This window comes from Diabrotica virgifera, chromosome 3, assembly GCF_917563875.1.
Source record: "Diabrotica virgifera virgifera chromosome 3, PGI_DIABVI_V3a".
In the NCBI taxonomy this organism is placed as follows: domain Eukaryota; kingdom Metazoa; phylum Arthropoda; class Insecta; order Coleoptera; family Chrysomelidae; genus Diabrotica; species Diabrotica virgifera.
In genome coordinates this window covers 42,293,110-42,318,637 of record NC_065445.1, presented here as the reverse complement: position 1 = coordinate 42,318,637, position 25,528 = coordinate 42,293,110, and the positions used below count along the sequence as shown (strand labels likewise).

At 33.3% G+C, this 25,528-nt stretch overlaps 1 protein-coding gene and 1 pseudogene across 1 annotated transcript; both read left to right on the top strand.

Annotated features, from left to right (window-relative positions):
* The first annotated feature begins 5 nt into the window (after nt 1-5).
* LOC126882474 (facilitated trehalose transporter Tret1-like) lies at nt 6-1,421 on the top strand (annotated as a pseudogene).
* A 3,828-nt stretch (nt 1,422-5,249) lies between these two features.
* On the top strand, nt 5,250-20,100 carry LOC126882810 (glucose transporter GlcP-like). Its single transcript, XM_050647894.1, has 2 exons — nt 5,250-5,629; nt 18,690-20,100. The coding sequence occupies exons 1-2, from the start codon at nt 5,485-5,487 to the stop codon at nt 20,045-20,047; spliced, it is 1,503 nt and encodes a 500-aa protein (XP_050503851.1). The 5' UTR covers nt 5,250-5,484; the 3' UTR covers nt 20,048-20,100.
* Nucleotides 20,101-25,528: the final 5,428 nt, after the last annotated feature.

The window sequence follows — 25,528 nt, the reverse complement described above, 5'->3', positions numbered from 1 at the left end:
TAGTAATGTTGGTAGAACTAGTTTGTGGAGCTATAGTAGTATGGCCATCTCCAGCAATTGTTAAATTGGAATCTAACAATACAAATATAAATCCATTGGGAAGGCCAATAACAACCTATGAAATATCCAGGTTTATTGGAATTGGAGGAATACTCGCGATAGTAGTTGCAATATTTCTGCCAAAACTGGCAGACCTAATGGGAAGGAAGTGGAGCATATTTGTGATGGCTATACTTATGTATGCAGGTGTAATAGGATTAGCGTTTAGTAAAAATGTTGACGTTATGACAGCTTTCAGTATCATTTCAGGTGCAGCTGTGACTGCAATGTTTAGTATGGTGCCAATTTATCTAACAGAAATTTGCGAAGACCATAATCGTGCAAAGTTTAACTGCCTTGTGTCGGTATTTATGCCTGTTGGTCAACTAGTTGCCTTTATCATTGGTCCAATGTTTAGTTACACAATATTTACAATAATAATAGCAGCTCCATTGATTCAATTTATGATACTGTTCTTTTTTGCTCCCGAGAGCCCAGTTTACAGGGCTAATAAAAAAAACTACGAAGAAATAAAACTGAAATAGAGTTGGAGCAAGATTTTTTTAAAATTAAAAAAAGTTTACAAGATACAGATAAAAGCAAAGGATTTAATTTTAGAAAAATTTTTGCTACCAAAGAAGGGCGCTTAGGCTTACTTTTATCTTTAATTCCCCTCTTTGTTCAACATTTAACTGGATTTCCTGTGATAGTGACTCTATTGGCACCCATATTTAATAAGTTTTAATCAGATATTTCGGGAGATACTGTTGCTATATATGTAGGTGTGGTAGCGGTGACTATAGCATTAATTACGTCAATGATAGTGGAAAGATTTGGAAGAAGACCACTGTGCCTGATTTCAGCTAGTGGAGCAGGAATACCTATGTTTCTCTTAGGGATATTTTTCTATTTGAAACGTATTAAGTCACCCATAGTATACCAATATTCATGGTCACCACTAGTTTTAATTGTAATAATATATATTGTATTTATATCCATAGGACTTGGACCAATTCCTCTTATACAAGTTAACGAAATGTTTTCTTCTGATATCAGGCCCACAGGTTGTGCGTTTGTTATGACTGTAGCAATTCTCGACATAACGATGCTAACCAGTATATATCCAATAGTGGCAGAACTGATAGGAACGCATTGGTGTATGTGGATGTTTGGAGTATTTTGCATGACTGGTGCGAGTGTTCTGTATTTTGTGATGCCTGAAACCAAAGGAAAGAGTATAGGCGAAATTCAAAAACTACTTCAAAATTATAAATCTATTTGCGAATTAACTTCAAAAAAACAAATATTTTATATCATGATCTTCTTCTTCTTCTTCTTCTTCAGGTGCCGTGTCCGTATTCATCATGTTCACAAGTTCTTGAAACATTTCTCTATCGGCTGCTGAGCTAAATAATTCTTCTACTGCGGAACCAATCCATTGTCTCATATTACATAACCATGAAAGTTTCATTTGACCAATCCATCCCTTTTCCTCTACTTTTCCTTGTATTATAGGACGAAGTAGATGGTATTTAGGTCCTCTAATGATATGGCCGAAGTATTCTGTGTTTATCATATTTATGATGTTTATGAGCAGACATTATGAACTCATCAATGAGAGAACATGTTCGTTGGCAGTGTGCGAAACCCACGATATCTTTAGGATTCGTCAATAGCACAACGATTCGAATACTTCCAATTTATTTAGCATGGTGTTTTTTAACATCCATGTCTCACAATCATACAATAATATAGAGCACACATAACATTTCACACATTCATCGAGAGGCTTCGGTTACATAAAACTGATTTCCAGGTCACAAAAGCCCTACGTAATATTTCGATTCTGGTCATTACCTCTTCATGACAGTCGCAATTTATATTTAACCAACTGCCAAGAAATGAAACTTCGCCTGATGAGATGTTACGTATTTTCTGTGCTCTTCTACGGAATGGAGTCATGGACGCTGAAAAAGATTAATATCAAAAAATTGGAGGCATTTGAACTGTGGAGGTAACGCAGAATCTTGAGAATATCATGGACGGAGAGAGTCACAAACGTCGAGGTCTTGAGAAGAATGAATAAAGAAAAGGAAGTCATATTTACGATCAAAAAACAAAAACTGCAATATTTGGGACACATTACAAAAGGCGAAAGATATGAACTGCTTGGAATAATTATGCAGGGGAAGATAGCAGGAAAAAGGTCCATAGGAAGAAGACGTAACTCCTAGCTAAAGAATCTACGGGAATGGTATAGCTGTAGCAACAACGAATTGTTTCGTTCAGCAGTTTTGAAAATACGTATAGCCCTGATGATCGCCAACCTTCGGAAGGAAGATGGCACTTGAAGAAGAAGAACTGCCAAGGTATTTTAAATAATTAAGGTACTTGGTTTATTTCTCCTCCAACAAGAGAAAGCACACCTTGATCTACATTAATATTTCCAACTGTCATTTGATGATAGCATGCTTTTTTCCTAGAATTTACTGATTTACTTTTTTTACTAAAAACTAAATTGATGGGAAAATAATAAAGCAGAAAGCAAGGTTTAGATATCTGGGAATAGATATAACCAGTTACGGAGATGTTGAAGAGGAAGTACGACAACAAAACTTAAAAGCATGTAAAGCGGCGGGATATCTTAATGACACAATCTGGAAGAACAAACACCGAACACAAGATACAAAAGCAAGAATCTATAAAGCAGTAGTTAGACTTATATTGACATACACGGCGGAGACAAAACCTGACACATCTAAAACGAGACGACTACTAGAAACAACAGAGATGAAAATACTCCCACGAATATCAGGGAAAAGTCTGTTAGATAGGGAGTGAAGCGAAAACATAAGAAGATCATGCAATGTAGAAGGCATGAATGGATGGGGGACAAAAAGGAAACAGAAGTGGAACGAACACATTAGTAGAATGGCAGAGGATAGTATAGTACGAATAGCACGAGATAAGTCACCAAATGGACGAAGAAGTATTGGTAGACCAAGAAAAAGATGGTGCGATAACTTAAACGGTTTAGGAGGCAGAAAGAAGAAACAGGCTTTTAAGCCTACAAACAAGAAGGAAGAAGAAGAAGAAAGCTAAAAACTACCCATCAAACGGGGAATGCGACAAGTTGTGCTCTGTCACCCACTCTATTTAATCTATACCCTCAAGAAATCTTTAGAAAGACTTTGGATGAGAAACCAGATATTATGGTGAGACTAGGCAGTTAGAAAGATTAATAAAGATCGAGGTCTGCTTTCTGTTAATGGAGAGGAGATAGACCGTTTAAATCATTTTAAATACTTTGACAGCTGATTAGATGTAAATTATTGTGACTCTGATGAAAACTAATAATCAGGTGCGGGAGCACGCCAAATAGAATTCTATTTTGCTCACGTCACAAAACGAATTTTACAATGCGAAAATCGACGGTTGCTAGGCAACGTGACGTCACTAGAATACAATTCTATTTTGCGTGCTCCCACCACAGATGCGGAACGTCACGTTGCTGGGACTCACGACCGATCGAAATATCACGTAACACTTAATCTGGAAACAAGTTTTATGTAACAGAAACTTGTCGGTGTTATGTGTCTATCCTATTATATAGATTGACATCAAAAACCACAACTATTAACAAATTAGAAGTGTTCTAATTATGGTGCTATCGACGGATTTTAAAAATACATACATTTCTAATGAAGATATTCTGAAAATGATAAAGTCAGAAAGTCTGCTCATAAACATCATAAAGAGGAGAGAAATTAGAGGACCTAAGTACCATCTACTTCGCCTTATAACACAAGGAAAAGTACAGGAAAAGAGATGCATTAGTGGATTGGCAGCGTAACATTAGACAATGCTGTGGTTCCACAGTAGAATTATTTAGCGCAGCAGTCAATAGGAAAAGGTTTCACGAAATTGTGAACTTGATTACGGTCAACATCTGTATACGGACACGCCACTTAAAGATGAAGAACTAAAACCCACAATAACATATTGGACGGTGGTATGGTAGTCAAAGATGCTGCAAAAAATTGTAATCCTCAAATTAAGCAAGGTGCAAAGACTTTTTAGTTTAACAGAATTTAGTGCAGAGGGAGTTTAAGAGTACACCAATAGCAGCGATAGGAGAGTTTATGATCTTCGAGTTCCTGAAAGGAGTAGGGCAGGAAGGCCAAAGAAGACGCTTATTTCCCTTTAAGAAATACGGGATAGTGTCACTCTAATAGAGTTTCTGGTCAATAAAATGCTTATCCGTCATCGGTAATAAGAAGACCAAATGCACAATACAGAGGTCACACTTTTTTAATACTATCAGTTTTTTATTTATAAGCAATATTAGGTTACCCCTTCTTATTTTAGTCTATTTTTTTATTAATTTGATATTAATATATTTTATTTTATACGTTAATACGTTAATACCTCAATTTGTATTAATTTTATTACATTTTATTTTCAAAAATACAATAGGCCTGGGTCCCGCGTACCAAAAAAAGTTTATTATTAGCAAGATGAAAGATTTGTTAATAGCTTAACGGTGTCTAGTCTGACAAGATATACGGGAACACTGGAACAGAGGAAGTTTTAACTATGGAACGGGTTACAAGTTTCGAACGTCAGAATATGAAAACGTTCCATGTATTTTGTCGGACAGAACTTCCAATTGATTTGTTGCCCTTTCATTAATTGCTCATGCAAAAATCAGACTGCTCTTCACCCACCAACTTAATTTATTTTCGTTTGACATGTTCTACGTGTCGGACTTATTAAAATGCCCAACATATTTGTCGGACAAACATTTTTCATATATTATATAAAGTTTGCTATTAAATAAACTTAAAAACAACCCGTTAGGTTGTTAGGTCTTCAAACTTAGGAGGATACGTTCAACAATTAAAATCACGTTCTACAATTAAAACTTCCCCTGTTTCAATGTTCCCATACATCAAATTTTTTCCGACTAAAAATCGTTAACCTAGTAATAAATTTTAAGCTTGTTATTAGTATTAATATTTTTTTTTATTTTTTGGTACGAGGGATCCAGGCCTAAAATTACTAATGTATTTAAATATATTATGTTTTCATTAGTTATATTTTATATCACTATTAATTATTATCAGAATGCCTAAATAATATTTGAGTACACTGAGATAATAGACAATTTCATAATTTATAATTAATTTAGATAGTTGGACCAAATTTTAGTAAGACGGGACTCGTATAATTGATCTGACTTCTAAGTTCAATAAAAATAATATAATTTGTTATCAACTTATTAACACATTCACTGACACGCTGTCATTGTATACACGTATTCTTATGGAGTAAATGACTTCATATGCAGTCATGACCGTGAATGTGTGAATATCTTGTGACACCGAATAGTTGGAAAAGAAATATGTTTTTGAATAGTAGTGGTTTGTGTTCAACATTTACAATATGGCAGACAGCGAAATATGTAAATCTGCTAATTATGAAGAGTGTGTTTTAAAAGATGTTAACACAATGACATGTTCTGATAATAATGATGTTAAAAGTGCAAGAAAATCGGATACATTTTTTCTGTACTTTACGATATTCACTGGTAAGTAAATGTAATATAAATAAAAGTGAATTAATAATAGTGTATGTTCATTATGTATTTATCTCACCCTGACTTCATTATAGTAGGGGAGGCAAGGATGCTAAATTTACAGTAGGTAACTAAAGCGTTATGGGGACATATTGATTTTTGAAGATTAGGTCCTAAAACAAAAAAAAACTTAAGTTAAGTTTTCCATTTTAGTAAGGACTTTATAATTTTTAATTAAGTTTTCCATTTGCCACCATCGTTTTTTTCGATTATAGGGCCATCTATCCATAATTCGAAAAAATTTCTCGAATAAAATTCCCTTATTTTTACCTAAAGAATTCTAATATGCAATAAAAAATGGGCCTCTTATTTAAGATTTTAAAGTAACCTCCCACCCCACCTCAGTGGAGGATCGTGTTTGGTGTCATTCGATAGATTTTTGAAAAATATACAGGGTTTATCCCCATGTTGTTTTGACGCGCTCAAGTAACTAAAAAAATTCCCGCTTGGACTCCCCTACCATTAGTGTCATAACTATAAAATCGGAACTTTTCAGGAGAGCAAAAACAAGATGTTATATGAACTATTCATTTTCTTCTCTGCAACTCCCTAACGCTTTGTCCACAGGAGGGCAATTTACCAACGTCGACTATGCTGCTTACCTGTTTTACTTAATCTCACCCTAATACCGGCTTTGAAGTTTCACCCTAATACCAAGTAAAACAGGGGGGAAAATAGGCAAACCGCAACACATATATAAACAAGCCCTTACGTGTGTCTATCTAAGGCCTAGTACATATAAGGGCGGTTTGCCAGTGACGTCGCGGTTTATCTGAAAAACCCAACCGCCGCGGTTCAATTAACATAGAAACAAATGCAACCGCTCAACATCGTGCACATGGAACCGTCATACACAGTGTTCAAAATTTAAGGAAACGTGATCGTAAGTACAAAAAAAATCAATCTGAGAATGACGAAATTAAGGGGTTTGTTTGTACTACTCATGATGCAACTTCTCAGCAAAAAATGATTTTTTATGTTTGTTAGGGCTAGATGTATTAATGATCAAAATTACAAAATTCAATATAATTTTATACATCAAATTTAAATCCTAAGAGGCTGCCTTTTATTTTGATTATTACTTCATTTATGTGGATAATAGTTAATATAAAAGTAATTATTTGAGATAAAAGTACATACTTTAAAGATTAAAATAGCATAGTTAGCTTCACGGAAAGGTGATTTTGATTTTGATATAATCGGCTGTCTCAAAACCTATACAATTTTTGATAAAATTAATGTTTGACAGCGTATTACGTTTATTGTGCCATCTCGTGCCACATTAAATCCTTCACTAAATGAAAGATTATAATATAAGGAATAAAAAAAATATAAGACAAACTGCGCAAAGGTGCTCAACTGAGTACATTGCGCATAAGTTTGCATCGAGCGCCGCGCGCATTTGGTCTGAATTAATAATTGCTCTCGTACGTATTGTTTACATGTATATCAAACACATGCTACTTGTTAAGGCTACGAAAAGAGATTTTAGTTTTGATGAAGTAGTGTTATTTCTCAATAGAGAATATACTCTCTATGTAAATAACATACTCGTCACTCCTAACGATAAAATCATTAGTTTTCGAGATATTTGAGTTTAAACAAGTAACAGCACAAATATTTTGAATAATGCATTGTGCTGCTGAATTTTTAATTTCAAATATGTCGAACACATTATCATTTTATCATTATGAACGAATAATATACTCTTCAGTCTTAACGATAAAAGCATTGATTTTAGAGATATTTGTAGTTTAAAATTAAGCGGCACAATACATTAATCAAATATCTGTGCCGTTACATGTTTAACTTCAAATATCTCGAAAACTAATGACTTTATCGTTGCGAATGAAGTGTATGTTATTTACATAGAGAGTACTGGAGAATCTAAAAATTGCGCTAAAATGGCATTTCCCCCAGTGGCGTAGAATTTGGGAAGGGTCAACCATTCACTGTCCCCTGTCGTACGCCTCTGGTAATAGCCAGAAACGTTTGTTTAACATAATTTTATAGGGTTTATAGTACCTACACTTTGTGCGAAGTATGAAAAGGATACGTCAAAAAGTTTTAAACCACTTAGCAAAAATAATTTTTAAATTTTTAAATAAAACACCCTGTAACTATGTAAGGAGTCACATTTTATTTAAATAATTTGGGTCAAATCCTAATATTTTAAGGTCTAAAATCTACAACTCAAGTATTGGACATTCTTAATTAAACATCCTGTATAACGATATTTTTTAAGTAATTCACCCCCTAATGACTGGGATGAAAACTAAAAAACGACACCTATTATATATTATACTCGTTATATGGTATAATACCTCAAATATTCCAAGTTTTCAGCGAGATAACTTTTACAGTTTAAACAAATTTAGTTTCGATCACGTTTTGACTAATTTTGAACACTGTGCGCCAGTTTACCAGAGTTTAAACTGGTAAATCGCGGCGTAACCGCCTGCATATGGACAGGCCCTAATGAGAGTATTTGTTTTTAGTTATTGACATTGCTTTACTCTGAAATTCACCCTTAAAATATGATGAGGCGCTAATGCTAAGGCACTCATATTAAAAATTCGTTGCTTAGGGTGTATCAAGCTGCCATACCAAAGGTTATCGGACTAGAAAATTTTTTCTAGAGTAATTTTTTTTTGGCTATCAAATGCATTTATCTCATGTTAGGGCAATATTTATATTAGGGCGCTTGCTTATGCTGAGACTGCTATGCTGATAGAGCCAAAACCGAAAATGGTAATAACTACACAAGCGCATTATGCACATTCGATACACCCATTTAATTTATCAGATGGCAGAACCTTAAGATAAAAGACAGTTCCTATAGCTGGCTGTATGCCATTAATTACAAAAATTGAAGAAAAAGATCTTCTGTGTAAGAGGTATATTTATTTAAACCCCAATAAAGGGCTACATTAAAAAACAGAACGTTTTCGATCTAAAGAGAGCATCATCAGTGTTCTAAACAAGTTCTACATGCTAAGCCACTAAAAATCAGTTGGCTTTCACCTGTCTTTTTGTGAAGACAGAGAAATCAACTCAAACACCCACATGCTCGCGGTATAGTCACATGATGCTTTGAGGTATATCTTGTTTAAATTTCACCCATCGCCAGGGTTTAATATATAACACGCCACTGCAAGACTTTTGGTCGGCATTTTAAGGGTTTTAACCCATGTATTTTTGGTGACTTAGCATGTAGAGCTTGCTTAGAACACTGATGATGCTCTCTTTAGAGCGAAAACGTTCTGTTTTTTAATGAAGCCCTTTATTAGGGTTTAAATAAATATACCTTTTACACAGAAGATCTTTTTCTTTAATTTTTATAAAAAAAGATAATTAAAATCCTTTATAAAAGGTATATAATATATTAAAATTCCCTTAAAGGGCTACATCACATATGCAGAAGGTTTTTGATCTTAATACAGATCATCATCAGTGCTGAACCTAAAATAAGTATAACCTATGAAGTTAAAGCAAATATTTTTAACGTAGACTAAAGTTGAAAAAAGTTTAGGTTATACTTACAGTTTGTTCACATGCTAAACCACCAAAATTAAGAATATATGGGTAAGGACCCTTTAAAGTGGTAGAGTCCTGAAAACATTATACAAAAATTATTTTAAATGATATGGGTGTCATAAATAATGCATGATTAAGCACCGGGAACAATTTGACTCTCACATGAGTTGGACAAGTGTCCAAGTTAATTTTTAATACACTCCTGGCTAAAAAATGCGGACACCTTAAAAATGGGTCATTTCTGATATCTCAAATCTCTGAAACCTGTTTTCCAATTTTAGTGATTTTTTGAATATGTTATAGCCTTATTCTCTAAGAATATCGATGTAGAAACAGTGTTGCTGTATAGGTCAATGTCATTGTATTCCGGGTGCAACAATAATACTGTGTTTTTTTGCTAAAAGTTCGGAACACCCTGTGGAATATTCTAGAATTTAAAAAATATTGAAATTAAAACTCAATTGTGGCCCTAGCCAGGGTGTTTCTAAAAGCGCGACAAACTTCAAGGGGTAATTCTGCATGAAAAAATAATGACCTTTTGATTTATGAACATATGTCTGAAAATGCTTCGTTTCCGATATACGGAATGCTGAATTTTTTCATACACACTAACGAATTATTTATTGCTCTAAAACCGGTTGAGATATTCAAATACAATTTGGTGGGTTTTAAGAAGTAATGATTACGCATTTTTTGACGTACAATAAATTATGTATTTTATATTCTCTATTGGCGTGCATACGGGTCATATAACCCGGTCATATACCCTGTATACAAGGCAATGATGAATATAAAACTTTTAGTTTTATGTCAAAAAATGTAAAATTTTTACCTCTTAAAACCTACCAAATTTCATTTGCGGACATATATTTATAAAGCAAACTGTTATTATTTTTTCATGTAGAATTAACCCTTAAAATTTTTCCCACTTATTTAGAAACACCCTCTATTGATGAAGAACATGGCTAAATGTTAAAATCATTAACTTTTTTTATTATCCAACATAAGTGAATGAGTAAAAAACATAATGCTAATAAATCCTAATAGTCCAAGTAATGAAGCTTAAAATAGGAAAAAACCTCGCAATTTTTACAGAATGGATCGATTTGTTTGAAAATTTAAGAATAAGTAGTAGATAGTCCAAGGATCAAACACTATATGATGCCAAAAGGCGCTTTTACCATAAGAGTGGTTGCCACCCATCTCGGGGAGGAAATTTTTCATTATATTTTGACCACAAAAGTTGGTAAAAACGTTAATTCTAAATAAAAAACCTTTTATACATTTTTTGATAAAATCAACAGTTTTCGATTTATTTGTTTTGAAAAAATCAATGTTTTTAATAAGTTTTCTTTGGCGAATGGATTTAGTGTCCGCAGTCATATAAACCCAAACAAACAACAATAAGTTTTCTGCTAATAACTCAAAACCTCCACAACGTCAAAATAACTGTCAAAGTCGTGTTCGTTTTTTGGAGTTCGTCCCAAAGAATTATTAATTTTGGCAGTTTTTTGGTACATTCCGGCCTTGTTTCCACGTGCAGAGTTTTATCAATAGTTTCTGTTTTGTGGTACTTTGCGGAAAACTAGAGTTTTGAAGACAGATTTGCTGTACAGAAAATGTCAGGTAACGGGGGCGGTCCTGGTCCGCCCTCGGTTAATTTAAATACTAATATTCAAATAATTAGCAATGATAATCAAATTAATGTTTCTTCAATGGATACAGTATCCTCAGGTTTCGAAAAATATGACTTTGATAATAAATATCAACCAACGGATGCAGGTCCGTATCAGGTATTTTTGGAACATACCGATAAGAATCTTGGTCGTCTTTTTCCTATCAGAATTGGCTTTTATTTACAACAAGTAATTGAATTTAGAAATGATGTTATTGATATTCATTCTGTAGGTTTAAAACGTGTTAAGGTAATTTTTAGAACATACAAAATCGCTAATTTATTAATTAATCACGAAATACTAACAAAAAATAAGTTGATTGCTTATATTCCAAAATTTTTCACGCATAAACGAGGCATAATACGTGGCGTTGATACCTTTTTTACTGAAGAATACTTGAAAAAAGCAATTAATTCTATAGTTCCAGTGGCGGAAGTGCGAAGAATGAAACGAAAAATTATAAACCCTGAAACCAAACAAGAAGAATTTGTCAATAGACAATTGGTAGTAATAAATTTTAAAGGTAATAAAATTCCGTCCTTTATTAATATAAATATGGTTAATTTCCCTGTAGAACCATACATCCATCCAGTTGTCCAATGTGGAAAATGTTTACGTTACGGACACAATATCGTTCAATGTAAAGGCAAATCTCGTTGTTCTCGATGTGCAAATGAGCATTCTTCCGCTGAATGTAATTCCGAGTTGCAAATGTGCGTTCACTGTAAATCTTCTGATCATCCTTCAATTTCAAGAGATTGCCCAATGTACAAAAAACAACACGACATAAAAAAAGTAATGGCTTTCGAAAATAAAAGTTTTAAGGATGCCGAATTATCGATTAACAATCCAGCTTATGCCAAAATTAATACCAACAATAGGTTTGATATATTAAATAATCTTGAAAATTTTCCCGATTTAGCACCAGCAAACAAAACAATTTATTATGCTCCTTTAAATAAACCAAAATCAAATTCAACCGCATTAGAATCAAAAACAATTAAAAGGCGAAGAACTGACACTTCTTCTCAGATTCCAAGCACTAGTAATTCAGATTTAGAAAATTCCCATCAAAAAAGACAAATTTCTCTTCCTCCATATACACCCGCTCCACAACAGAATAATTTCATATTTTGTCGAGATAAACTTATCTCACAGATATATTCATTAATTACAAATATAATTAATAATCAAGGAAAATTTGAATTAAATAAAATCAGGGACAATATCATTACAATATTCGATAATAATGAAGATAATTTAGAATCCATTCTCACAGATAGTGAAAATGGCTACTAAAAATATTACAGAAAAACTAACTATATTACAATGGAATTGTAGATCCATTTATAGTAACAAAGGCAGTCTTATGCATCATATTAACAACTACCATACAGATATAATAGTTCTATCAGAAATATGGCTCACATCCGGTCATCATTTTAGACTTAACGGATATAACTTTATCAATAAATGTCGTCAAGATGGTTACGGTGGCGTAGGTATTTTCATCAGACAGGGAATAGATTACCAAGAATCCGAAATTAATAATAATTTCGATGACAGTATAGAAGCATGCGCAGTTTTTTTGAACAAAATTAATCTCTCATTAGTATCAATCTATAGATCATCAGATGTTAGAATAGAAATAAATGACTGGATCAACCTATTCCTTCAGTTTAATATTGCAAAAACTATTTTTCTGGGAGATTTTAATGCTCACCACGGTATGTGGGGGCCAATTGCAGACGACAGAAATGGTAGAATATTAGTGGAGACCATGGATTATTGTGAAATAATTACATTAAATGACGGAACACCAACAAGAATATCCCCAACTAGTAATCATTCAGCCGTTGACTTAACTCTAACATCTCCCCTTTTAGCCGACCGTATAGCTTGGTCAGTAGATTCAGATTCATTAGGTTCAGATCACTACCCAATCAATATAGAAATTCAAATCAATCCCTCCTCCTTTGTCATCAACCCATCAACAAAATGGAATGACTCTCGTGCTGACTGGTCTGTTTTTGAAAATATTTTTGAATTAGAAATTAGTAAGCTCAATAATTTAGGTAGGAATTCAACTTCGGTAGACAAAATCGAATTTTTTCTCAATGCAATCACGGTCGCAGCATCGAAATCTATGCCTATTAAGAAATCTTTCACACCTTCTGTACCAAGACCTTATTGGTGGGATGAGGAATGTTCTGCGATTGTTAAAAAATGAAAAGAAGCTCTCAGCGAGTTTAAAAAACAAGGTAATTTTATCAATTATCTACAATATCAAGACATTTCTGCTAATGTCAAACGTACGTTCAAACTTAAACAAAAAAACAGTTGGAAAATGTTTTTGAATAAATTAAATAAAAACACTCCTCTGACTGAGATATGGAACACTGTAAGATCTATTTGCAATAAACACCATCAAAAAAGAAAACCACAATTAGACGAAAGCCTTATTCAAAAAGTTCTTGATACATTGGCTCCTTCATCTGCTGCAGGTCCAATTTTTAACGACAACATTAATCAATTTCACTTCCATCAAGACTCAGACACCTTCTCAAAAAATTTTAGTTTTTCGGAATTAGAAATAGCCTTAAAAAAATCAAAAAATACTGCATCTGGACTTGACGGGTTTACTTATACGATAATAAATACATTGCCTGAAAGTGGTAAACTTCTTCTCTTAGAAATTTTTAATGATTGGTGGTTGAAACAAAAGTATTCAGATAGTCTTAAAAATATAATTGTGTGTCTTCTAGCGAAACCTAAGAAACCACCTGACTTACCTTCGTCCTACCGACCTATTTCATTGTTATCGTGTATTACAAAAACTTTCGAAAGGCTTATAAAATTTAGACTCGAACATTTTGTCGAAAACAGATCAATTTTACCAAAAAATCAGTATGGATTTCGTAGAGGTATAGGCACAATTGATGCAATCTCCCATTTAGTTACAGATGCTCAATTGTGTCTATCAAAAAATAATTACATGTTGTGTCTTTTTGTGGACCTTAAAGGGGCTTATGATGTGGTAGATTTGGAAATATTATATTCAAAAATGGTAACGTTTGGCATCAATAAAAGAGTCTCTATAAATATTTTAAATTTGTTTGCTAATAGAAAAGTATTTTTGCGAGATAGTCATAACGTTTTACATGGTCCAAGAGTACTTTACAACGGGCTTCCGCAAGGCTCTATTTTAAATCCCCTTTTGTTTAATTTATACACTGCGGACTTGCATGATTTGATGAGCGATGGCATACAAATTATTCAGTACGCGGACGATTTATGCATTTATGTCACCCATAATACCTACGATCGCTGCATGATAGACTTAAGACGTACTTTTGACAGGTTACAAAACTGGTTCGACGATATGGGTTTTAGTGTTTCACCAGAAAAGACAGCTGTGATGTGTTTCACAAAGCACAGATATCAGTTAGTCGATAATTTCTCTATAGGTAAATACACTATTCCTATCGTAAAAGAATATAAATATTTAGGTATAATTATAGATAGTAAACTTCTATGGACCAGTCACATTAAGTATGTCAAACAAAGATGTGAAAAGGGAATTAATCTTCTGCGCTTTCTCTCCAAACAGAGCTGGGGCGCGGGTCAACAAATTTCCTTAATGTTCTACAAGTCTTATATTCGCTCGATTTTGGATTATGGGTGTACTCTCTATGGTTCTACCTCCAATACGAACCAACTTACCCTTGATCGAATACAATATAGAGCTCTGAAAATATGTTTGGGAGCAATGGCATCTTCACCAAATCATGCCATTCTGGCAGAGTCTCAAGAACTTCCTCTTAGTTTTCGAAGACAGTTTTTAGCAAATAAAAGTCTATTAAAATATAGATGTTACAACAGTGATTTGATCGCAAAAATTAACTTTCTTGTAATTGAGAATTTGACAAATCATTATTGGAAAAAGAAAAACTCTCCTCCTTTGGCAGATGCATTTATTGATACAAACTTATTTCAAAATGATATTGTTAAACTTAATAAAATACCATTGTATGCACACAGTTTCGATTCTATAATTGACAAACCTATCACCATATTCCCTCGGTATTCAGATTGTAATATCTTAAACCAAGCCATGATAAAATCCATTGTAAATGGACTCGGGTCGAACTTAACTAAAATATATACAGATGGGTCAAAAACGGAGCTAAACACAGGTTCGGCATTTTTTGTTTCAAACATAAATCATATTGAAAAGTACAGAATCTCAAATTACTGTTCCATTTTTACCGCCGAGTCCTTTGCTATTGAAAAGGCACTAAAATGGTGTGCAACTCAAACATGCACGAATGTGGCAATAATTTCAGACTCAAAATCAGCATTACAAGCTATTAGCGGTCACCCAATAAACCAATTCCGAAATGCCTTAATTTTGAACATTAAAAAATTAATTATGGATCTTAAACAAAATAATGTAACTGTTTCGTTTATTTGGACGAAAGGACATTGCGGAGTCGAAGGTAATGAAATTGCGGATATAGCCGCAAAAAGTAGTCACAGTTGCCACCATATGGACAAAGTATTTAATTTAAAAGATTTGAATAATGCTCTCCAACCTAATATCAGAAAGAAATGGGAAACTGATTACAAAAGAATTGCAAATAAATCTACAAATCCTTATTTCAGAATTCACCCTACACTTCCAAAAGACATTCCTCATTTCACCTTTAATTATAATAGAGCACAAATGTCAGTATTGACTCGTTTAAAATTGAATCATGCTCGCTTTCCATCTCACTTATATAAAATTGGAATACTTAACTCTCCTGTCTGTAGTTGTGACAATGTATCCATTGGTGATCTAAATCATATATTTCTAGAATGTTCTCTGAATGAACTCTCAATCTTCTTCAATTCTGTATCAAGAACTAATTCATCACGAGTGTCCATTGCCACTAAATATTACAGCTCTCCTTTCTACCCCAGATAAAGCGGTACTAGATTCCATCATTAATTTTATCAGAAATTCAATAATAGCGGTATAGTTTAGAAATAGACAATATGAAATCATTTAATGTAATTAAGAATTTACATGTTTTGTGGCAAATAGATTTTGTCTGATGCCAGGATCTCTCTCACACACACAACTCAAAACCTTTTCGTTTTATCACAACAACTTAACAAAAACGTACATTTTAAAAAATCAAACAAAACTATATTTTTTAATTTTCTTTAAGACCAATAGTAATCGAGCTATACTTTATTATAGTATGTTAGCTCTTCTTCGTCAAATACTAAATATTGTAGTTTCAAAGTCAAAAGACGGGAAAACTATACATTTTTCGAGAATAACTTGCTTAAAATAATTTATATTATTTAAAAATATCTATCTCCAGAAATACAAAAAAGTCTCTAGCTGAAAAATAAAGTGACTTATAATGAAAAGAATGTCAGTCCCTATTTTTTTCAGCGAAAATTGATTGGAAGCAACGTCCTAATCACCACCCTAATTAAAATCAGTCATTGACCATATTCGGTCTTCTTTATTTATATATTATTAATAGGTTCTAGAAGTTTGACCGGCTTAGAAGAATTAGTTTAAAAAAAAAATTGAGTTAAAAGCGAATAACGAATTTTTGCAGTTTGGGTAAAAATTGCTTTCTTCAGAATAGAAAGATTTTCATCGGAGATACGAAAAAATATTTAAAAATGAATTTGTAATTTATTTAATTTCCAAGAACCCGGTTTGCAAAAAGTTTTTCTACGGCAAAAATTTAGTGAGCTATTGACAATTAAAACTTGTAATAACTTGCAAACACCACCTTTACCAACCTTTTCAGTCACCTCGTTTTGCGACTGAGGATTTTAAAAAGATTTAGTATTAATACCCTTATAGATCTTGTAAAAACCTACAAAATTCTGTTTTACCAAACTTTCTAAGATAAAAAATAAAAAAATTTACGGTTAAAAATCAATATATTTTTTTGAAAAAAAAAAGAAGGGGAAATCCAATTGGTACCATGATAATGTAAGTTAGCGGTGTTTTTAGTCATCGGCCTTATTCATTCTTCTTTATTTATGTATTATTAATAGATTCTAGAAGTTTGACAGGCTTAGAATGATTAGTTTAAAAAAAACTGGAGTTAGCGAAGAACGAACTTTTGTAGTTTGGTAAAAAGTGCCATTTTCTTCAGAATAGAAAGATTAACATCAGATATACGATAAAATGTTTAAATATGAAATTGTAGGTTATTAAATTGCCAAGAAACTGGTTTGAAAAAAATTTTTTACCGCAAAAATTGAGTGAATCGTAAATGAGTATTATCGAAAAACATTTATTTTTTCGATATAACTAACACTTTCGATAGCGAATAAATCAAAAACTATTAATTTTATCAAATAAATGTATAAACCATTTTTTGCTTAGAATTAACGTTTTTATCAACTTTTGTGGTCAAAATATAATAAAAAATTTCCACCTCCTATATGAGGGGTGGAACCACCCCCATGGTAAAAGCGCCTTTCGGCAACATATAGATTTTAATCCTTTGACTTTCCACTACTTATTCTCAAATTTTCAAGCAAATTGATTCATTCTGTAAAAATTGCGAGGTGAAAAGTTTCGGCTCCTGGACTATACATAAGTACAATTGAGTTTTAATTTCAATATGGTAGGGGAGCAAATATGCTAAATATGCAGTCACTCGAGCGCTTTGGGGACCTATTGGGTTGTGAAGAGTAGGTCCTAAAACCAAAAAAAGTTAAGTAAAGTTTTCCATTTTAGTGGGCGCTTGCCATTTTTAAATTTAATTTTCCATTTCCAACAATCATTTTTTTCGATTATAACGCCATCTATCCATAATTCGAAAAAATGTTTCGAATAAAAGATACTTATTTTTACGTAAGGAATCCAAATCTGCAATAAAAAATGAGGGCTCCTATTTAAGATTTTAAAGTAACCCCCCACCCCAAGTCTATGGGGGTCGTGTTTGGTGCCATTCGATAGATTTTTCAAAAATATTGAATAAGTGTATTTTACAGTTTTTCGATCTGATGTTCATTTCGCGAAATATCGCGGGATTCGTATTTAAAATATTAAATTTACCCCCCACCCCTCTCCGTGGGAAGTCGTGTTTGGTATCATTCGATAGATTTTTAAAAAATATTGAGCATATATTTTTTAGTTTTTCGATCTGTCAATCATTTCGCGAATTATTCGCTTTTTTCTTGTGAAACTTTGCGACTCACCCATTTCCTTACGCCCGGCTCAAATCGTCAGATTTTTGAAATATACACTCTTTTGCATGTACTTAACTTACCGTATCTTAATCTGACAATTTCGAGTTTTTTTAAGGATAGATTTGTTTTTTCGGGCCTCCCTTAACGAACTCCCCTGTGTTAAGAGCCAATATATGGTAGAGGTACATCTGCAGAGTACCAGGTTTCTCCCCATATGCTAATCTGACGCGCTCAAGTAACTGCAAAAATCCCCGCTTGGGCTCCCCTACCAATATTTTTTAAATGCTAGAATACTTTGAGAAAAAAACACAGTATTATTGTTACACCCGGTATATAACGACATTTACATGTTCAGCAACAATGTTACTTGCATCGAGATTCTTAAAGAATAAGGCTATAACATACTAAAAAAATCACTAAAATCGGACAACAGATTTGGGAGATTCGAGACATCAAAAATGACCCTTTTTTAAGGTGTCCCAATTTTTTTGGCCAGGAGTGTATATTCCTGATGAAGTTGAAAAAAGAAATATTCAACGAAATATCCAACTCCCGAAATTTATTTGTGAATATTTTTTTAGGAAGTTTGCCATGGTTTGTAGGAGGAATGTCAATTGTATGGGCTTCACCAGCACTTACAAAATTGCAATTAAATGATACCGAAGTAAATCCAATAGGAAGACCAATTAAGCCATCTGAAGTATCAGCTCTACTTGTATCACAAGCTGTTGGAGGTATAATTGGGACTCTTCTATTACCGAAGTTAGCAGATATTTTTGGAAGGAAACGAAGCATACAAATTTTAAGCTTCGTTATGATACTAAGTACTTCTGGGGTAGCATTTTCTACGTATATTGAGTTAATAGTGTTTTGTGCAGCGATTACAGTCGTAGCGTTTTGTGGAATCTGGGGCATCTGCCCTATTTACATTACAGAAATATGTGAAGATCATAACAGGGCTAAATTTTCTTGTTTTATGGCAGCTTCAATTCCAATGGGAGAGTTGTTTTGTTATATCATAGGGTCGTTGTTAAGTTATAAACTTTATACCATGGTTATGACATTACCCTTACTTTTACATCTGGCCCTATCTTTGTTTTTACCAGAAAGTCCTATATTTTCTCTAACAAAAAATAAAAAAACTGACTGCCTTATTGCTCTTAGGAAACTAAGAAGTAATAAGTCTAATGAAGAAATCAACACTGATTTCGAGAATATGTGTAACAATTTAACAAAAATAAATAGTACAAAAGGATTAGGTGTTAGGCAACTACTAAGTATAAGAGAAGGTCGGATTGGTTTACTCCTGAGTCTTTTGCCAATTTGTGTCCAAAATCTATGCGGTGTTCCACTATTGATGCCGTTAATGGCTCCAATTTTTAACAAGTCGGGTTCAAACCTCTCTGGAAATATAATCGCTATGTATGTAGGATTGGTCAAAATTATAACTTTTATTACAGCATCTATGGTAGTTGAAAAACTTGGCAGAAAACCCTTATTGATCACCTCATCCATAGGAACTGGAATATGTATGATAGTACTAGGAATCTTTTTCTACTTAAAACATATTAACTCCTCTTTTATCCTGCAATTTCAATGGGTGCCGCTTACATGTATTCTTATTTACTTTATTTTCTATGGGTTTGGGCTTGGTCCTGTACCGTACTCAATGATAAGTGAACTATTTCCATCTAACTTAAGATCTGCCGCTTCTATAATAGTTCTCACGGCAGTGGGTATTCTGATTGCAGTGTACTTGGCAGTATTTCTTACATTAGCTGAAGCAATTGGGATTCACTGGTGTATGGAAATGTTTGCCACTATGTCGTTCATAGAAACAGTTTTATTTTACATGATATTGCCGGAAACAAAAGGAAAGAGTACTGAAGAAATTCAAGACATAGTTAAAAACTTAAAAATTTTTAAAAAGCGTAAATAAATATTAAATATATTTGTTATGTAAGTTCATCAATAAAACCATTTAAATAACAACACTACCGTTTGGTTATAGAATATATTATATAATGATACGAATTACGTAGACCGAACACTGGACAACTAATTTAATTTTAAATGAGCTAAGGTCACAAAAGGTCCTTCCAGCAAAGTCCATGTCCAAAGTATTTTAATTGTTGAAGAATAGACACAGAACACATGGAAAGACTTATTATCCAAGGAAAGGTAGAAGGGGGAAAACTATGATCAAAATCCATCAAAGAGCTTCGGAGGTATTAATCGCAGCGTATTTTAAAAGAAATAATTTCATTTTGCGAGTGCACGAATTTTAATAATTGCCCCCACCCGACCACGAATCGATTTCGTTAGGACGTCATTTTTAAAGCTTTATTAACCACTCTGTTGAAGCTTAAAGCTTAAACTTGTACACACAAACTATATACGCTGTGAGCTCCTAGGTAGAGGGGATAATTACAAATTCGCGAGCGCCAGTAGTGACAAGTTTGTAAACCTTTACTGGAAATTTGCTTTTTGACGTTCTGCATTAAGAGTTGCATATTATAGCTTTTAAATGTCTCACGAAAGTTGTTGTATTAAAGAGTGTCGAAATACTGGTTACAATAGTAACTGTGTATTCTACAACTTTCCTGTCGCTAAGCATAAGGTGATTCAACGACAAAAATGGATTGATGCAGTTAGAAAAAAGTAAGTAAACACAATTTTAATTTTAAAACGGTAGAAAAATTTGAGCTAAAGGATCAGTTAGCACACTCTCGAATTTTGACGGTTTCAATTTTACAATCCAATCCTGAAACAAAATTTGAATGCGTGAAGATAACGACCAATCACAGCAAACGTAGGATGCCGTTAACTGTCATTCATAAGTTAATATTTAAGAAGTATTATACTATAATTATATTAAATTATTATACTTTTTTGCGTTTTTTCTAATATTAGTTGTCAACATAAACCTCAAAACGATAAGCAAAATCTTATAAATAATCATAATGAAAGTAAATTCTCTACTTACTGCTATTAGTTATCGATTACAATCCAATATCTTCTTTACGTTGTAAATATTACACGAGAAGAATTAAATAATAAGTTTGAAACAACTATTATTTGCTTTTGTACTGTCCTCTTTAAAATTCCGGCCGAAATAGATAGTCAACCGTTAGATGGCGATAGAAGCCATACCAGCGAAACTCACAGAGTATAGGCAACACTTTTTTTTCTCTTTTTTCAGAAAATTTCCGGTAAAAGTTATACTAATAATCCTGTAGGTAGGTGGCGACACCAGCGAAGCTCGGAGCGGATACCTTGAACTTTAAAGTGGCGCTAGTTAGGTTGCATAATTGTTATAAACAAATTAGCTATGAATTAAATAAAAAAGTGGCTAACTTTGACCGTAATTAACCTAGGTAAAAAGTTTTTCTTGGAAAATTCGTGTAAAAATTCCAGATTTTCAAATCCTAAAGTAGTTTTAGTCTACAATCAATATTAACAAAGTTATTCAAATTGTTTATAAGCCAAAAATGACTCTACTTTAGTAAAATGTTTTCGGAATGATAAAATTTACTTATTTTGATTTTTTTAAAATACTTTAAAAGTATAACTATTCTTCTTTCATGTGGTTTCCAGAGAATTGCTATATCATTATTATTTTCGGAACAATAACATTTTAAAAAAAGCTCTTTAGGATAAACAAATTGAATAAAATTTAAACTAATGAACGAATCGTCTTGAATTTCGTAGCACATTCTGATTGCCAATACTAAAGGAAGAAGTCAGCAACAAGAAAACAAACATTAGCTGATTAATAATAAGTCGTCTTCAATAATAATTATTGTATTATTGTATTATAATTATTGCATTTGCAATTCAAAATATGTATCAAAATCCGAAAAGATGTATTAAACAGGGAAAATCTGTGTCGAAACTACTCCCTGTTACAATAGGTTTAAGGCAAGGGTGCTGCTTATCGCCAACACTATTTAAAATATACATCGAGAAAGCTCTGGAGCAATGGAAGAAAACAGTTGCTGGGATGGGAATAATGATTGAAGAAAACTGCTTAACAACTTTGTTTTTTGCTGATGACCAAGTAATTCTTGCCAACGATGAACATGATATGGATTATATGCTAAGAAAGTTACAGATCGAATATGAAAAATGGGGCTTATGTATGAACATGAAAAAAAAAAGCGGAATATTTGAGAATAGGAGAGGAAACCGAAGATCCGGAATTAGAGTTAAGAAATATAAGGAAATGTAAGGAATATAGATATTTAGGAAGCATAATATCAGAAGAAGGAACTACAAAAAGAGACATACGGCATAGGATACAGCAAGGAAGGAAAGCAACTCGTATTTTAAATGGTCTACTATGGTCTTACAAGTTCAAGCTGAACACAAATTTAACAATCTGCAGAACAGTTGTGAAACCTATTATAACTTATGGAGCAGAGTGTTGGCAACTCACAGGAAAGGAAAGAAAAAATATAGAAGTAGCGGAAATGGATTACTTACGTAGAGCATGCAGAGTATCTAGATTAGAACACGTACCAAATGAGAAAATAAAACGACGGACAAAGAGTTTATATTCCACGGTTGACCATATAGAAACAAAGAAATTGCTATGTTATGAGGATGTCAGAGGAAAGATGGCCAAAAAGAGCATTAAATTATACACCCATAAATAGAAGAAGAAGAGGAAGGCCTACAGAAACATGGAAGAAAGGCATAGAACAGTCTATGGCAGATAGAGCTATTGACGAAAACGAATGGGTGGATAGAAAACGATGGCGAGCGAAATGTGGGATGCGGAGGAGACCGTAGGAACCCCACTACTTATTATTATTATAATAATAATTATAGATAATACCTATACAACAAACAATACATAAATATATAATACAGAAACACATAATATATAAAAGCATAAGACACAAACAATTACTAATACTTACACAAACACACAAAATAATCAGAATTTGACATTATTCTGAGGGTAAAATCATTACCCTCATAACTTTCAACTAAAAGCGTGGCATATTTACGTATTTACCTAAAGGTCGAGGCCAAGTTTAAGAAAACATAACCCTAAACAACTTTCGGTTTTACAAATATACATCACATTTTTTTGAATTTTATTTTAGACATATTTCTGGAGTGGAATACGAAACGTGAAAAAAACACTTAAAAATGTAATATATATTATATCTCACTGTTGCTTAATCCCATATAAACATAATACAAAGTAAGTTTTCAACCTAATAGAAACATTAATAATATTGAAAAATATTAAAAATATTACTAAAAGATTTTTAATTGAAAACTTTTTGGACCATTTCCCTGGTAACATCTCCATGGCTTCTAAAAATTGCAAGCCAGATGGATGCTGAAGCGAAGAAGACAAGAGGGAATTCAAAAACTTACAATTCACGACCTTGTCTGTTCAGCTGGTAAATTCCAATGGAAAATGGACCTAGTTACTCAAAGGAGTAAAGACCAATATAAAAATAAAATAAAAATTCCATTTTTATTCATTTGAAATGTGAAAAATAAGATGGTTTTGCCTTTGCATTACAACTGAATAAAAATGGAATTTTTATTTTATTTTTATATTGGTCTTTACTCCCTTGAGTAACTAGGTCCATTTTCCGTTGGAATTTACCAGCTGAACAGACCGGGTCGTGAATTGTAAGTTTTTGAATTCCCTCTTGTCTTCTTCGCTTCAGCATCCATCTGACTTGCAATTTTTAGAAGCCAATATATATATATAATATATAATGTTCTTGAACTCCTAAGTGGAGCATAGAGCTTCAGTGAAAACGCGCCATCGGGTTCTATTTTGCGCTAGGGCCTTCACCTCATTCCAAGACTTTCCTTGACTTCCTATCTCGTCCATGATGGATCTTCTCCAAGTTTGTGCTGGGCGGCCTCTTTTTCTTTTTCCTTGGGGATTCCACTCTAGGGCAGTTTTTGCTATACTGGAACTATCTTTTCGGAGTGTGTGACCTATCCACCCCCACTTTCTGGATTTTATTTCATTTTCTACCCTATTTTGTTGGGTCAGGTGTAGCAGATCTTCGTGTCTGATGGTGTTTGGCCAGAAAATACGCACAATTCTTCGTAGACATTTGTTAACAAAGACCTGCAATTTGTCTGTAAGGGATTTTGTCACTTTCCAGGTTTCACATCCATAGAGTAGAACAGATATAACATTTGACTGGAATATTCGGATCTTTGTCCTTGTAGTATATTCCGCATACCTCCAAACAGGGTTAAGCATGCTGAATGCTTGTTGAGCTTTTCGTATCCTCATACGAATATCGTTTTCTGTACCTCCGCTTTCTGTTATGACACTTCCAAGATACGTGAAGTTTTCCACATTTTCAATCTGCATGTTGTCAATATTAAATAGCGTGTTATTCCTTGCGTTTATTCTCATGGATTTGGTTTTACTAATATTGATTTTTAAACCTATTTTATTGGCCTCATTGGATAGTGTTTCCAATTGGTCGGCCACATCCTGGAACCTTTGTCCTAACAGGCAGATATCGTCGGCGTATTCCAGATCACTTAGGCGTGTGGTTAACGTCCATCGTATCCCTTTTGTGTCGAAGTCTAGTTTGGAGAGAACATAATCTAGAGCTATGTTAAACAGAAACGGAGAAAGCACATTAAAAACTGTCTGACTCCAGTAAGTACGTCAAATTCATCACTGTTGATCCCATTGTGTGTCACGCTGCACGTCGCCTCAGTGTACAGTGACTTTATAATCGAAATTATTTTATGTGGAATGTTTCTTCGCTCTAAAATTTTCCATATAGCAGCATGAGATAGGCTGTCAAAGGCACGTTCGAAATCAACAAAAACCATGTATAGAGGTGTGTTCCGTTCAACCGATTGTTCCATTATTACCCTCACAGTATTAATGTGATCTATGCAGGAAGATTCTGGTCTAAAACCTGCTTGATTTGCTCGAAATTCAACCTTGTTTGTTAATCTTTTATGTACGATGGTCGTAAAAATTTTATTTATGACGGTAAGCAAGGTTATTCCTCTCCAATTTTTGCACAGTGTGAGGTTGCCCTTTTTTGGAAGCTTAATAATGTTACCTTTTTTCCAGCCCGCTGGAATGCGGTTTGTTTCCCACACCTCTCGGACTATGGGGAGCAAAAGTTCAGCGGTTAGATGCGGGTCAGTTTTGAGTAGTTCGGCAGCAATGCTATCGATTCCCGGGGACCTGTTATTTCTCAGATATTTGATAGAATTTATAAGCCAAAAATAGACTTAGAAGAATATTTCAAAATAGATTTAGCAGCCAAAAGCCAATAATATTTTTAATATTTTTCAATATTATTAATATTTCTATTAGGTTAAAAACTTACTTTTCGTACTTCCGGGCCTAAAGTGACAACTTCACTCCCTTGTGACAGGTACTAAAGTGTCACATTTA

Bases quoted from the DNA above. Each gene is read 5' to 3' on its own strand.
- LOC126882810 (XM_050647894.1), top strand. From the start codon at position 5,485: ATGGCAGACAGCGAAATATGTAAATCTGCTAATTATGAAGAGTGTGTT. The intron at 5,630-18,689 runs GTAAGTAAATGT...ATATTTTTTTAG, and splicing joins GTACTTTACGATATTCACTG to GAAGTTTGCCATGGTTTGTA.